The 17,137-nt window shown below is 41.7% G+C and overlaps 1 protein-coding gene across 4 annotated transcripts in view; it reads left to right on the forward strand.

Moving 5' to 3' along the window:
* The window catches only part of SPTBN5 (spectrin beta, non-erythrocytic 5), a 236,894-nt gene that overhangs the window by 79,436 nt on the left and 140,321 nt on the right, over positions 1-17,137 (forward strand). For all 4 annotated transcript variants that reach the window (XM_072115674.1, XM_072115671.1, XM_072115673.1 and 1 more), the window contains 2 exons: positions 1,964-2,167; positions 3,595-3,744. In XM_072115674.1, the coding sequence (XP_071971775.1) occupies positions 1,964-2,167; positions 3,595-3,744 (354 nt within the window). The remainder of the gene's footprint in view (positions 1-1,963; positions 2,168-3,594; positions 3,745-17,137) is intronic.

Here is a 17,137-nt window from a genome sequence, read left to right on the forward strand (position 1 = left end):
CCTTTAAGTCTTTAAATATGTGTTAACCCTTGAGCTCCGAAAGCTAATTGGCTTATGTATGTCAATTTGTTAAGTATGAGGTCAGGATTGTATATAAATTTGCCTTTGGGAAGAGTTGCAGAGTTTGAGAATCACGTGTAGACTGAGGAGGAACACTAGCTGGCTGTGATTCATAGATAAATATAATCTGGAACTGAGCTCTGGATCTGTGACTGAGCCTCCTTATATGAACATTAGACAGCTGTCTCTGTTGTAACCCCTTATTTTAATAGTGCAGGCTGCAGGCTAGATCATTTCTTCATGGACAAGCGGTCCTAGGAATATGGAACCAGAGGAAAACATCTGTAATTTATACAAGTAACTGATATTGAAATCTACATATAGGCAATACCTTAGCTCATCATACATAAACATCCAAATGAAGTCCAGCAGTAATGTAGACTCTCCCACAGAGGAATTATCCCATTAAACTTATAGTTAGTGGGTCCTCAACATGGAACCCTCTCCCCAGTGACAACCTTGTGCCCTAATAAGAACAGCGCTTTACTTCATTGGACAACCCAAATAGTGGAAAAGTCATCCAACCAACAGATTGACACCTGGTTACACCCAACAAACAAATTTATCTTCCGATGATCAACATACATCCACTACAAACAGTTGATAAAGGTTGTATTCTGAAGTATCCTAAAAATCCCACCCTTTGATCCTTTAAGTTAAATGTATCCTGCCATTTAAATTAACCATCCAAAAATAAATACTTAATAAAAGACTATGATTAAAAAGCATTGTCATCATCCCTGAATCGTTCCTTTCCATGGCTGCAATGTTAAAAAAAAATCAGTTTTTTATATGCAGCTCACCTGAGGTCCAGTGATATTAATGGAGTCCTGCATATTAAATTTTAATTGCATTGCCCTGCCTCCTTATTCCTGATTGACAGGCCTCATGGCTAGGACATGCTGCTGTATGGAGCTAGTACTTATGGTCCTTATTCCTGATTGACAGGCCTCATGGCTAGGACAAGCTGCTGTATGGAGCTAGTACTTATGGTCCTTATTCTTGATTGACAGGCCTCATGGCTAGGACATGCTGCTGTATGGAGCTAGTACTTATGGTCCTTATTCCTGATTGACAGGCCTCATGGCTAGGACATGCTGCTGTATGGAGCTAGTACTTATGGTCCTTATTCCTGATTGACAGGTCTCATGGCTAGGACAAGCTGCTGTATGGAGCTAGTACTTATGGTTCATAAGTACTAGCTCCATACAGCAGCATGTCCTAGCCATGAGGCCTGTCAATCAGGAATAAGGAGGCAGAATATTGGCAGAAGGTTGAATATTGGCAGAAGGTCTTTCTGCCAATATTCAACTGCTTGCCTCCATGGATGCATAGAGAGAAGTAGAAGACCATGTAAAGGACCTTAGATGACATCACCCTGGTCACATGACATTAAGTGCTGAATTGTGAGGCGGCATATGGCATGAGGAGGAGTAGACGGGAGGAGCTAGCAAAGCAGGTCATGACCCTCCGATGCCTGAAAGGATAAAATAAAGTTGCTTTTATGTGAATGAGGGAAACTATTTTAAGCTTAGGGTGGAATTTAGTTAATAGGGCTTTATTGGAACCTCTCACTAGCTGTATTTGTGAAAAATGTGGCGATAGATTATCTTTAAGGCCAGTTGTTCAGGTTTATCTAGCGCAGTGGTTCTCAACCTTTCTAATGCTGTGACCCCGCAATACAGTTCCTCATGTTGCATTAACCCCAAAACATTGTACAAGAATACTGTATTCGTCCCAAAAATGCAATAAAATCATGGCTCCAATGGTTTTAGGCGACCCCTGTGTTTTGGTCGTTCGACCCCCGCCGGGGTCGCGACCCACAGGTTGAGAACCGCTGACCGAGCATTAGCAGAACATTGAGCTAGATCTATGTCCCATCAATGGTTTTTTCTTCTTACAGGTTCGTGACTATTTTTCGTGGGCAGCAGAAATAACCCGGGAGATGAATGCAGAGGAGATCATTAGAGGAGTTCTAGCAAGTAGTGAGAGACTAAAGGCTCACCAAGACCTCAGGCAGAATATGGATGCTCATCAAGAAACCTATAATAAAACCCTCACTTTCGGTCAATCTCTTCTAAGGGAGGGAGAAATCCCTTCTGAACAGGTAAAAATAATAATCTTTATTTATATAGCGCCATCAAATTCCGTATCGCTTTACAGATCAAGTAACAGTAGTTAGAAACGACATCTGCAATGATTAGGTGTATACTAGGTGTGTACCACATCTTGATCCAGGGGCGTAACTAGGAGAGGCTGGGCCTCATAGCAGACTTCTGAATGGGGCCCCCTTCTGCCTTCACTAGGCAGTCTTCTTATCCCAGGGAGGCTGAGGGCACATATCTTTCCCAGTAACTGCAGACCACACGGGGGAAGTGCATAGCAGGAAGCTTAAGCACCAAAATTTCTTATCTGAATTCCTGACTCAGCTGTGTACTGTAGAAGATGTGCACTGTTATATACATATTATTCTGTGTTATGTAAAAATTGGTGCACACTCACCATTCTTTAGTGTCTCTGGTCAGATGCTGGGGCCCCTTGACACTGCAGGCCCCATATTAGCTGCTATGGCTGCTACTGCTGTAGTTACACCCCTGTCTTAAACCCATTTCTGGATAAAGTTATGGTAAATTAGTTGATCCAATCCACGTTTTCTTGTGACTTTTGAAAAGTTTGAAGAAAAGTGCGAAGCTGTAAACGGCTGTACATTTTGACATATGCCACAAAACTTTCAGCTGCTAAAATATACCTGTATCTTTTAATTCTAAAATTGGCTTTGTTACTGGATTTCCTTTTGTATTTATTGATTGAAGTTTTACTTTTCCAATAAATAATCATTATAAAGAAGGATCCCCCCACATTCTTAGGATTCCGTGTGTCCTGGTCATCAGACTCTTAAAGGGGTTGTCCACTTTCAGCAGATAATTGATATTGTTTGTGTAATGAACATGCTTTCTGTATCAATTCCTGGAACAACAGGAACCTTCATTGTTTACTTCCTGTGGCTAAAAAGTGATCCCTGGTCATGTGATGTCACACAGGTGCACGGCTAATTATATCACAGAGAGTAAGCAGAGCTGTGTGAGAGAACGAGCCCTGCACCTGTGTGACATGACATGATCAGGGACCGTTTTGTGTTTTATCCACAGGAAGTAAGCAATGAAGCTTTCTATAGCAGAACAGCAAGCAGAGATGTAGAAAACTGGAAAACTGCAAGGAATTGAGACAGAAAATATTTTAACTTTTCATTGTGCACACAATATCAATTATTTGCTGAAAATAGAAAACCCTTTTACCGAAGTGGAAGTAGAGATATATCCTTATGAAGAGCCATGAATTCTAAACGGGGAAAATTATGAATAAAATAAAATGGGAATGAAAAAGTTTTCTTTTATATTCCAAATAGCTTTATAAAATACCAAAAGAAAATTGTAATCATTCTTATGGTTTCCTGAATTTGTAGTTTGCTGTAGCTTCAGAAGTTTTTATGATTCTTTATAATAAAGAGAATTCACTCCATACTCAATGTTTTAGCTTATAGAAAAGCTTCAAGCCTTGGTTGACGAAAACGAGAAACTTTATCAGGAGTGGGAAATGAGAAGAAAGTTACTGGAGCAGGTCCACCAAGAACAAGTTTTCTACAGAGACATTGACAATATGGAGAAGATCCTCAATGCACAGGAGGTTAGTGAGAAGCTTCTACAGTATGTTCTTCATCCAGTATGTTTTTAATGTTTCGGTTGTGCCCAGTGTTCCTAAAAATGGTTGTTTAGCATCTCTATAGAGCCCTCCCCCAATTTTAGTCAGTTTTGATGCAAGAAAATAATACAGTACTACATTGTGGTCATTCTATTCTTGAATGACTTTTTTTGCTGTGTTTCTTAATGATTTTATGGGCTACCAGAGCTTTACCTCTGCTCGGCTAACAGCATTTAGTGATCTGCTTTACGGCAGCCTCATGGTCATAGGTACTAATCATCTGGAGCCGACTCATTGAGTTTCCTAGGCTTGATCCACTCCCATTACATCAATGCTGTCTTGTTTCCTATTTCAGGCTCTTGTCCATGCATTTATACCAGTACCAGTTGTGTAAAAGTGTCACTTGTGCTCATCCTGATGATAGATAAGACAGAAGTGAATGTTTACATGAGAAATTGCACAAGCGGGTGACTTTTAAGTCTTCTCTGATTAGTGTCTATTTATAGGAAGGGGAATATCTGTCCCTTTGTTGTGTCTGCTGGCTGCCCAAATGTTTTACAGACTGTGAAGTTAGGAATCAATGATTTGCAGCCTTTAATGTTACATATATACAGTATATACATTGGCATGGGTGGCATGCAGATTTGTGTATTTATGAGACATGAGCTACCACTAGAGGTGTGTTCCTTATCTCCCTCATGGAGAACATACACATTGTCAGTAGAGCAAGGACTTGTGTGGGCTTATCAGACAAAAGAGTATTTCCACCATAAATTTCCCTTTAGTATGATAAGTGGGGTGCTGTTTTTGGAAGAAATTTTTGGAAGAGAGCTGCCATGTCCATAGGGTATGAAATGCAATTTCGAAATTACCTGTTTTATGTCTAATCTCACCCATTTACCTATAAAAGAAAATAATCTTTGGCCTGATTGTGGGTAGGGTTTAGCACACCTCAGGTCTCAGAGGTAGGACTTGCAACTATTGTACAGTATATTTATATAACATATCCAGTGGATAAAGGTGTCCGAGGGTATTAAAAAACCCTTGGGTGGCCGGGATGGGGTGAGTTAAGAATAATAAACCTGTACTTACCTCTGTGGTCCCTCTTGGCGTCCAATGCTGTCATCTCTCTGGTCTGTGCCCCATGTAAACAAGCAGGGACATGGAAGCCGCACTGCGTACAGCTTCCAGCCAACCGAGGTGACGGGCCACGCTCCCCTGTTCTGCATGATACAATGCTGGGAATTAGGACGAGTCGGTGTGGCCGGCCTGAAGCTGAACGCAGTGTGGCTTCCGTGCCCCTACTTATTTACATAAGGGACCACAGAAGTAAGTACATGTTGATTTTTTTTTTTAACCGCCCCATCCCCACCACCGAAGGGTTATTTTTATACCCTCGGACAACCCCTTTAAGTTTATGCAACATGAATACACCTTATAATTTTAATTTTGGCTAATCAGTTTATATATTGTTTTGGGAATGTCACAACCTCGCTGTGGGGAAGCACAAATGCAGTTTATTTCTAACAGTCAAAGGGGAAAGAGAAGGGAATGTGATAGATCATCCGGCAAAGTATTAAAATTGTTTTTGGGAATGAGCACTTCTCCACTGCGTAGTCATCTCTCTCTTTATCCACCCACAAGAATACATATTTGGAACCTTATTATTTCTATTCTTTGTTTTAACTTGTGGCTCTTCTCACCTCATTTTCACATGAGATGAGTCAAGTTTAGTGGATGCAGGTGGAGTCGCTTCAGAAACGCCTATTTTCTGTTCTATAGGACCTAGAAACATGATCACATTAAGGCTTTGTGAGCTACAGGACCTTTCAGTGACTTCTCCTTCTCCTTCAGTGTCACTCCTGCAGACCCCCCCCATATTTTTTAAAGCCATTAAAACATAACAAAAAACCTATGTACATTAGATCTCTAAACCGATCTAAGAAGGATTGCAGAATGAAAGTGGTAGAAACAAAGCCTGTAAGAAAATGGCTTACAGGCTTGTTATCAATTCCACCCAATGTGGATGCTGAACAGGGCAAGCTGTGTGGAGCAAGCTGGTTCATAGCATCTCTTGGACCCAGCCATGCAGTCAGTGGCTCTTACATAATGGTGTCTTCAGTTCTGTCCTACTGAAGGTTTCAATACAATATTTGAGAATATCTCTAAGTGTATCCAACATGAAGCCGCCTTATACCCCAATTTTGACTAATCAGTTCATGCAGTGTTTTAAGAATGTCCCTTCGTCCGAGAAGCTGTAGTTCAAGTACTTCACTCAACATTTTTCTATAACAATATTTCTATAACCTATTGGGGGGGGGGGGGTCTAACCATGTGTCTGAGGTTCCGTCAGTTTCAAGCTGGAAAACACTATTCTTATGCTGCGCCTGATTTATCACAATAAGACTGCCGGTTCTTACTTTAGACCTACTTTTAGTTGGTCTAAACTTTGCGCCAGACGATTTCCTGCAAGCCATGCCCCTTTCTCGCAAGGCCATACTTATTTCCCTGAAGGCCACGCCCCTTATTTGGACAAGTCGGAAAACTGCCAAAGAACGGCAGTATGTACAGTACCCACAATTTATTATATGGACTGTATTTACAGGCAGCAACCCCCTCATTGATAGTATATACAGCCAGGACCCCTCTTATAGATAATATATACAAGCAGAACTCCTCTGATAGATCGTATAAACAGGCAGGACCCCCATAGGGAGTATATACAGGCAGGACAACCCCATAATATATACAGCTAGGACCTGGATAGTATATACAGGCAGGCCTGTAGGCCTGTATAGGCCCTCCATATACATTGTGAAAAAAGAGCACTTTAAAAATAAAACTTATACTTACCTTTAACCTCCAGCACCAGCACTCCCCACATGATGCATCTCTCCTCCTGCTTGCCACGCCAGCCTGTGTGATGCAGAGCAGCGCAGGTAGACGGGTCTGTCCTCTTATGGACACCAATGTAATTGATTTTTTGGTAGTATTGACTTGGCTGCATTTTCATCCCACCTCATGGCAAACGTGGCCCTGATTATATTATGTCTTGCCCTTGTGGTATTTCTACATTGTATCATGCCTTTGTGGTATTTCTATGCCATATTTTTTGTCTTGCCTTTGTGGTATTTTTACATTATATTATGTCTTGCCTTGGCATTATTTTGTCATTTTTTGCTGCTTATGAGTCTCGTCATTGCTTAACGTAGAGGTCATTGAACTTTCGTATTCTTGATTCCCTTGTGTCCTCTTTTTTATGCTGATTCACATGAGAGTGATAGGGGGAGGTTATGCTCCACAAACCTTATTGGTGGCTTTGTGATCATCCAAAAGATGAAATCACCTCTGGTGAAAGCTTATTTTTAAAATGCTTTCTGTCTGCCCAAACAAAATGTCAGGAGTGACGTACTTGTTAGCACCTGAACTGGCAAGTCTACCAAATCTTTCTATGAAGGAATGCATGGGTGCAAGGGAGCAGAAAGTAAATCAATGAGTGTATATCCTGCCAGTTGATAAAGCTCATGACTGTGATCATGTATACGCTCCAGGACGCTGATCCTTCTGCTGTAGATCTGCATATAGAGAAGGTTACTGGATTTGCAAGTCACAGTTGTTTACACTCGCTTGTCCCAGTAGCACCAGGTCAGGATGCGAAAGACAGAACAGTCTGTTCCAGCTCCTCACTGTGGAAGTCAGGATTTCTTCATCAATAATACATTAATGACTAATATACATGCATAAATAATCCCAGAGTAAAGTTATCTTTGCATAGCAGTAGAATGGGAGGGAGGACAGCAAAGCTAATAGAGGCTGCCAAATTGGCAGTGTGCGAGGCGTCAGACTGAAAATTTCACCTCCAGTAAGCAGGATTGTAGCCAATGAATGTAAAGGCTTTTATTGCTATCATTTTTTACTTTTTTTGGGAGGTGGTCAATCAAGCAGGGGCTGGTTCTTATTTATTCAGGATGATCTATCCTTATGATAGGAGGAGGTTCGAAACTTGGCACCCCCAGTAATTTGTGTTCCTGGTCACTGCAGTACGGCTTATACAAAATAATAAAAGGGCAAGTTAGACGGAGTTGCTTTCCATCATCAATCAAACCTCTATGTATCTAAAATTGTAGCTAAATTAAGTCAAGTTTACTGGACTTGTGTAATTATTATAAAGTTTAATGGAGTCTAAGGCTACCTGCACATGATCTTTGAAAAAAAATGGGCAAAGAACTGGTGTTAGTTTTTAACAGATCCTCATAAACACTAGTCTATGAGTAATCCATAAAAAAAAAAATCTGTCTAGGATATGCTTTTTAATGGATCAGTCGCACGGACTGCTTAAATATAGGATGTGGGTGCTGATTCATTAAAAGGTTTAGCATTTAGTGCAGCTTTGTACCGTCTGTTCAAAAACTGTTTAATGCATCTACCCTAACACCACATCTGAACTTTAGAAACTACATCCATATTTGTTAAAGGGGTTTTCCCACAATAAAAAATTAGGCTCTTTCTATAGGCGACAGGGCTTTTTTACTATGAGAACTTCGGGACAGGCATTTAGAAGGGGATTGTGTTGCACGCGATCGGATTTTAGCGCATTGGCGCCGGCTTTCATGCCACAGAAATGTGGGGGGGGCTGTCGGTCAATCTGGTGGATTCAGACAGAGCGTAAGACATGCACTTACATGCACCAAGAAGAAGGTGAACTCCGGCGGACCTGAGCGGGGAAGCGACACATACAGGAAACAGGAGGCACGATCCTAGTGAATCGCGCCAGAGTCCATGATCGTCGTACAACGCACAGCGGGGATCGCGGCAGGACCGGGTAATTAAATATGCCCCGGTGTCTCGTTATACCTGATGTCAGCATTCATGTGGACACTGCATGGAGAACCCAGATAGTAAAATAATAACCTGATATATTACTACTCAGTGGGGCAGAGGACGCCATTCTATAGCTTGCCTCAGGCAGCAGAGAGTTTAGGTTTACCCTATGTTCCACAATTCTTCTCACATGCTCCAAAAATCTCTGACAAAAGAAAATATTATCTGCAAGAATAAGCTGTAATCCATTTTTTCCTGTGGATTCGGAACAGAAAGGTTATCCCATTTTATGGATCTTTTTATCTTCTCCTTAAGGCCATGTTTCCACATTGAGGCTTTTCAGGAGTGGTTGACAAGGAATATTTTGCCTTCTGATAAAATGCAAAATCCTGAATGTGGAAAATCAGACTAAAATTCCAAGTTCAAATATATGGTACTGTAAAACATGTATGTTTGATTTGTTACTATGCCTGTGAATTATAATGGGTGGGCTGTGAAATGAGAATCTCTTTGACCTTTGCCTAGTGAAGCCATTCATAATGGTCACATAATTACCTCTAAATGACAAGACTTTACTAGGTGCCTGCTACTTTCGGAAGCTTTGAGAAACCTAACCCTGATGTGCCTCCACTACCGGTCTTGTCTGTCTCACGTATAGGTTGTAGCCACAGCTTGGAACAGCAGACAGATTTTTTATAAATGGTGCTCTGGAAAGTCAAATTAAGTAGACTGGGACTGACCCACCAGATACCGTAGATCAAATGATGATGTGACTCGCCTCTAGCAGGGGACTTATTTGACTTATTTGAGGACTATTGCTAATATGTACTATTTGCAGGAATAACTGGCTGGTACACTGCTTAGAACCATTATCACTGGTAAACAATAAGGGAGTGAGTAGGATTGGTTCTGGAGCAGGTTCAGAATTGGGCCAGGGGAGATTGGTTCGAGGGAAAATAGGCCATGGTGGTGGGTATTGCTTCTTCTCCCCAGTAATTTTTTACTGATCTCAGCAATCTGTATCTTCACGGACTCTACACAAGGACTGGGGTGGTGTAGTAGACCTGAACGGAAGTTGGATCCAGCACAAGAGACACAAGAGATCGGCCTTCATTTAACACTCTTTATTATGGTATATGCATCAATAAAACATCTCCAACACTGTTGTATAGAAAGTTTAGCAAAGGATTAACAAATCCAAATCTAATTCACTGTCAGTAACAAAAATACAGCATTTCACAGATATAATTCCAACTTGTCTATCAGTTCTAGTGTACACAATTTTGGTTGCCCCTAGACCGCCAGACATCTTGATTTTCTGTCTGACACTGCACTGAGCTTCTCTCTGCCTCCAGCCCACCCTTGCATTCCAGGACGAGCTCACACAGACACACATTGACTTCCTGCCAGCAAACAACACATTGCACTGAGAGGAGAGTAAAGCTACACGCTACAGATAGATAAGATCTTTATTCAGGGGAGGGGTAGGGAGGTATATAGCTGTGCTGTGGGTGTTATAGGTGAGTTAGCAGAGCTGAGAGTGTCATTGTGTTTTATATCCATCTCATGGATCTCATCATCTCTCATCCCTAAGCTGTCTAACCACTCTTTCTGTGTGCCAGAAACTATAACAATGTACAAAAGCTAAATGAAAGTTTAGATAAACCCTGTACCCTAACAATCTAACCACATTGTCAGCACACTGTATCTCACAGCACAGAGGAATCATAATGGGGCAGATTTACTTACCCGGTCCATTCGCGAACCAGCGGTGCGTTCTCTGCGGACGATTCGCGTTCTGCCGGGATTCACTAAGGTAGTTCCTCTGACGTCCACCAGGTGTCCCTGCGGCGCTGAAGTTCACCAAGCCGGGCTGGGTGCAGGTAAACGTTTGTCCAGCGACACTTTTTTTTTTAAAAATGCGGTGGTTTTTCCGAATCTGTCGGGTATTCGTACGGCCACGCCCCCGATTTCCCTTTGCGTGCATGCCGGCGCCGATGCGCCACAATCCGATCGCGTCCGCCAGAAACCCGGGGCAATTCAGGGAAAATCGCCGCAAACCAGAAAAAAACGGGTAAATCGCCGTAAAAACGCAATTCGGGCCCTTAGTAAATGACCCCCCATGTGTCTGCTTAGAGAGTCCCCACCTATACTCCGGAATGTGGAGTGATACGAGCTAAAACAGCAATAAAACTAAGTAAAATTTTAAAGTAAAGAGGTAAACGTGATCTTTATTGTGTAAACATCACTAGTGGACTGAAATTTGAGAATTTTCTTTCATGGGCAAACCCCTTTAACAAGCAATTTTACTCGAGGCTATCTACCATCTTCTTTTTGCGCTACTTGTACAGTTAACTTTACCTATTATTAGTAATAAAATATAGAATAATAAATAAGAAGAGATGTTTACTTGTGGTGAATAGCCTACACTAATAGTGTACTCTTGACAAGAGTCTACTTGGGTTGTAATTTCTAACTTCAGATCTGTGGCCTACAACCTGATAACTACAAAATTCTTCTGTTACCCAACCTTAAAATGGCATTGGACATCTAATAAATACTCATTGTGTATGATCTGACAGCTGCATTCAACATCCCCACTATGGAAAGTACCAGGCAGATGGTGAGTCTAAAAAATCAGATACATTTCCACTAGCAAAATCCCAAATCACCTGTCTCTAAATTCCACAAACTCTATGAGCAGCAATGATTTAGGCCCCAAGCACGCAGCCTTATCATGTCGCAGAATTTCTATGGTGGTTATCCCAGATTCTGTGGTTCCGAATTCTTTGAGGCTCTGTATTCTCATATGATACAGAATGTAAGTGAGAGTATCGCAGAATCTGTCTTCTAGTCTCGTGATCAGAGACAGCAAGTTCTCACATGATGGCAGTCACAATTCCATGCACAGGACGGACAGAAATAACGTTCTCCCATATCACTTCTTTTATGACACTTTGCAGAAAGTCACGCTACTGTGTGTATCGGCACCGTGCAGAAAAGCTGAGTTAACAGACTGAACTTTTAGGACAAGAATTAGTTTCTCATTTGTCCTACAAGCCAATGTGACAGGTTGGGCATCCTGCCAGCTTCTCGAGTTACATCCCCAGCTCTTTAAAGCTGCAGCCCCACTTAACATATTTTATAACAAGAGCATTTAGCCACATTATATTCTGTCTGGAGACACAGGATCCCCATTGGGTCTTTTCTTGTTTTTATATTTGTGGTTTCATCCAGATTAGAAAATGGAAGCTTGAGAATATATAATGTCATTTATGACCTCATATTGAGATTGCATATAGTATGCATGCATTTAACCTCTTAGTGACTGCAGCGTGGTCTATGGGCGAATGTACATGTACACGTGAAAAACTGTGTGCCGCCTACTTTTCAATAGATCCGGACGCATATCTATTATCTTAACAGAACCTGCGATCAATCCATCGAAAAGTATTGGATATCCTTATCAGAACCATTATTTTCGGATCTCTCATAGACTATATTATCCTTGAAAAACAGATGCATGTTCGTTCGATTTTGCTGAAAACTTACGTTGATTTGCGCTTCCCTTAATAAATTAAATATTTAAGATTTTTCTGATTTATATGTTATTTATATATAATTGTTTGATACATCATAGTATATGGTGCTATTTTCTCAATCCCTTTATCAGACCTTATTATGTGTCATTGGAGTACATCAAAAATTTTTGGGTAACTGTCATAGCTCTGATAAAAAAAACATTTTTTACTTTTTGTATGTTTAAATATAAATTTTGGGGTACATATTATTCTGATATATTTATGTATTTATTATGGACTGGGTTTCTTTATTATAGCAATATAGTTCTGAGAGCCCAGCTAAGGGGTCAGGTGTCATCTCTGCTTTCACTTTACATGCCCTAAGGTAACTGAGTGCTTTGTACAGTGACACAGCAAACTATAAAGAGTGGCCAAATGCTCTTGTTGAGTTTGTAGTTTTAACCCTATCAGCGAATGCTAGAAAAGCCTGTGCACTCTCCAACTTATGTCAGGAGGGAAGGTGTTAAATGCATTCGGTCTAAGTGACAAATTCTTAGCACTTTCTTTAATGCACATAAGAAAATGGAAAACACATGGAGGATATTATGAAAATCCTACCTTTTTTTTGTTAAGTAATATTATCATTACTGCTAAATTCCACTGTGCCCTTACTTGGAAAGGATGTAGGAAATATTCTTAAGACGCGTGAACACAAGCACCACAGACATGCAAAGGCAGAAAAGTCAGTATGGGGTGAGGAGAGGCAGGACGGCAGCACGCTTGCAGCTCAGCTGTGAAATCACATGGATTTTTCTCCTGTGGTACATGCAGGAGGTAGCGGACTTCTCGTACAAGAACCAAGTCACCTCCAGGCTTCTGCACTTGTGAGCGGACACTGTGACTCTGCCGCTCTGCCTGCATTCTCCCTTTTACATTGGAGCCACATGATTTATCTGCAGCACACTCTGCACCTAGTGCCTTTCTTCCTTTCCTTATTTTGCTTAAAGCATCTGTCAGGGACTTTCTAGCGGAGGTTTCTTGGGTTCTGTCATTGACAGAATTGCTAAACATTCACCGACTGGACTGTCAGCTAGACAGATTTTTCTCCAGAAGTCACAGAAAATACACACTTGAAAATTTGGCCAGACTGGATTCAGACGTCGACTTACCTATTGATTGGCCTCAAAATGTCGTTTTGGAATAGTCCTAAATCTACTTCTTCTTACGTCACTAAATTGGACTTGACTTTGTGTCGCCCGGAATCGGACCTCTATCAATCTAATGTTTCACCGGCGACAGGTGGTAATCGGGATTTTGGGACTGATTATGAATCATATGCCCCCACTTCTACAAGGGAGAAATTTCTTGACGGATGCTGCAATAAATCTGGAGACTCTACTGGAATCCATCGTTCTAGCCTGGATATTACCCTTGAACAAAAAGACAGAAGAGAAAACCCTCTGAAAAGTCCAGTGTGCACTTGCTCTTCCACGACGACACGACCCCATATGCCCTGGAGATATTCCTCATCCTGCAGCAGTTCTCAGGGTAGTCAGCACTGCCTTGGCCAAGGAGGTTTTGTGCATGGTCATGGATGTGGGTTTACAAATTCCATCCCCAAAAAGAAAAATTCTGTGACCCTTGAAAGCACCTCTTCTCCTGTTGATAATCCTACTAGGCTTGAATCCTTTCCTACTGTCTCAAAAAGTCAATCGTCTTGGACCTCTCGTCTGGATGTGGTACTAGCCAGCAATTCAGCTGTCTCTGGAACTCAGATTGGTAAAGCTCAGACCATTTTTACTTCTAGCTCTGAGCAACCATGCAAAGAGTATGCTGAGAATGTGCCTCCCATGCCTAACATCCAGGGAGTAAAAATGTATATATCCAGTTGCAGTTTGACAGTTCAACCTCTTCGGTCTAAGTGCCAAGGTGGTAGTCTTAACCAGCCAGTTCTTCTAATGCCAGAAGGTGATAACTCAACCAAGCAATACTCAGTAGGATTTCAGACACCTCAGAAAAGATTTATAGTGTCAGAGGCACCCACTCTCCAAATCACACAATTTCAGTTGACTAGGTCACCAGCCAATACCCCCACCATTCAGCAGACATCATCGAGGAATCTATGGATATCTCCAGAAAAAATTCCAAAGGTTTCAGGAACTCCGGGAACCCCTGAGATGGTTCCAAATGTGCTTGTATTTCAGAGGAGCTATTCACCTGGTTGTAAAACTAATCTGTATCCTGTTCTAATACCTACCCAGCACAAAACATCAAAGGTTTCTCTGGTAATTGGTAGCCCAGTAGCACCTGTACCTGTCCAAATTATTCATGAATTCAGCCGAAGTCCTACACCTGCCATCTTCATATCAAATGGGGATCAACCAAACTCTTCAGAAGATCTTGGTTCTGGTTACTTACTTTCTGTGAACCCAATAGCTTACTCCAAACCAAGACATGCAGATGCTTTGCGATCAAGTCCAGTGCTTGGTGCTCAGCCTGTAAGATGTAAACAAGCTGAACCATATTTTTGCCATTCATCGCCTTGTACAGTAGTTCCAAGGGTACCAAATACTAGAGACTATAGTGCACCTATAAATGTTAGCATTGAAACATTTGGGCACCAAAGGGGGGCAGTCAAAATATCTATTTCACATTCAAGGTGTTTATAACACAGATTCTTTACTTGATAAAACTGACCTCCGTATGCAGTCTATGTACAGGGATAGTCAATAGGCAATGAAATGTAATAATATATGAATGATTCAAGCATCTGGGTCCATATATTTAATTGTGTATATGTTATATATTTACAGGTGATCTTAAGTTATATGCTTGTATCCATAGGCTCAATGGGTAAACCGGGTGGTCTGTATGTAGTTGTAGTCTGTCATTGAAGGGTATCTGCATGAATAGAAGTAACATAATAGTGTGTTGTAGTGAAACACTAGTTACATCTGGGCTCTCTGCGATATATACGTAGAACTCTTGTGCCTCTGTAAATCTTCATGGTGTATATAATTTCATATAATTTATTAATTGGGATTCTCAAGATTCTTATTGACCTTGGAAAATGTAAAGATTTTCTGTCTTGGATCGTATCTTTCAGCTACCAGAAAGCTTATAGTATCTTACAATGCATCTGTTGTTGTGTGGTCATATAGTAAATGGTAGAATGGGTTTATAGATTTTTATTAGATATTAAATCAGTTATTATTCAATTGTTTTGTCCAGTGTGGTCAATACCAACCTCATTATTTTGTACTACTAATAATATTCTGATATACCGAATGTTTTTAGGGTCTTGTTCTCGGTTTTGTAAAAATATCAGGAAAACTGTGATCTGTTCATACTGTGTTTGTGTCCACCAAAAAAAAATAATGCTCCAATCACTTCTATGAGACTTTCAGAACATCTCCCACATAGAAGTAATAGGAGTACTGATGGATCGTGCACAGTAGAGCTCCACTCTTCAGGGGCACTAGCAGGCTATTGTTTTCATGGTCTAACACTTGTCACCTATGTTGTGGGGGGGTTGTCATTATTGGCACAACCCTTTGATAAGGTAGTATAGGAATATGAAAAAGACGAAAGCTGGAAATGTTCAAAATTTTTTCAAAATGGCCTGTCCCAGTTACATTTATATGTTATTCTTCCATGTTCATCTGTCTATAGCAGGCAACCGATTTCCTCATTGATCTTATCCTATAAGTAAGGAAATTACAGCTTGGGAGAGCAACTGACTGCAGAGGTCATGTATGCATGGTCAGCACCTCATCACTAAAGGACAGTTAACATAAGCCAGCGAGACCAATGAAGCAGCGGATTTACCAATAGTTATTTTCATAGATAAGGTTGGAAAAAGAAGCAGGTCCATAATGTCCAACCTATAAGACAAAATATATGTTTTTTCCCCATAACCTGTGATATTTTTGCTCTCCAGAAAGGCATCCAGGCCTCTCTTGAACATGTACATAGAGTCCGCCATAGCAACCTCCTGTGGTGGAGAGTCCTATATTCTCACTGCTCTTAAAGTAAAGAATCCCTATCTATGGCAATGGTAGAACCGCCTTTCCTTTAGGTGTAGAGGATGCCCCCTGTCTATGGAGATGGTAGAAGCTCCTATCCTCTAGGTGTAGAGGATGCCCCCTGTCTATGGAGATGGTTGAACTGCCTTTTCTCTAGGTGTAGAGGATGCCCCCTGTCTATGGTGATGGTAGAACCACCTCTCCTCTAGGTCTGGAGGATGCCCCCTGTCTATGGTGATGGTTGAACTGCCTTTCCTCTAGGTGTAGAGGATGCCCCCTGTCTATGGTGATGGTAGAACCACCTCTCCTCTAGGTCTGGAGGATGCCCCCTGTCTATAGTGATGGTAGAACCTCCTCTCCTCTAGGTGTAGAGGATGCCCCCTGTCAATGGTGATGGTAAAACCACCTCTCCTCTTGGTGTAGAGGATGCCCCCTGTGTATGGCAATGGTAGAACTGCCTTTCCTCTAGGTGTAGAGGATGGCCTCTGTCTATGGTGATGGTAGAACCACCTCTTCTCTAGGTGTAGAGGATGCCCCTGTCTATGGAGATGGTAGAATCATCTCTCCTCTAGGTATAGAGGATGCCACCTGTCTATGGTGATGGTAGAACCACCTCTCCTCTAGATGTAGAGGATGCCCCCTGTCTATAGAGATGGTAGACACGCCTCTCCTCTAGGTGTAGAGGATACCCCTGTCTATGGTGATGGTAGAACTGCCTCTCCTCTAGGCGTAGAGGATGCCCCCTGTCTATGGCTATGGTAGAACCACCTCTCCTCTAGGTGTAGAGGATGCCCCCTGTCTATGGTGATGGTAGAATTGCCTCTCCTCTAGGCGTAGAGGATGCCCCTGTCTATGGCTATGGTAGAACCACCTCTCCTCTAGGTGTAGAGGATGCCCCCTGTCAATGGTGATGGTAGAACTGCCTCTCCTCTAGGCATAGAGGATGCCCCTGTCTATGGTGATGGTAGACACGCCTCTCCTCTAGGTGTAGAGGATACCCCTGTCTATGGT

The sequence above is a fragment of the Engystomops pustulosus genome, chromosome 7 (assembly GCF_040894005.1).
Source record: "Engystomops pustulosus chromosome 7, aEngPut4.maternal, whole genome shotgun sequence".
Taxonomy (NCBI): Eukaryota; Metazoa; Chordata; class Amphibia; order Anura; family Leptodactylidae; genus Engystomops; species Engystomops pustulosus.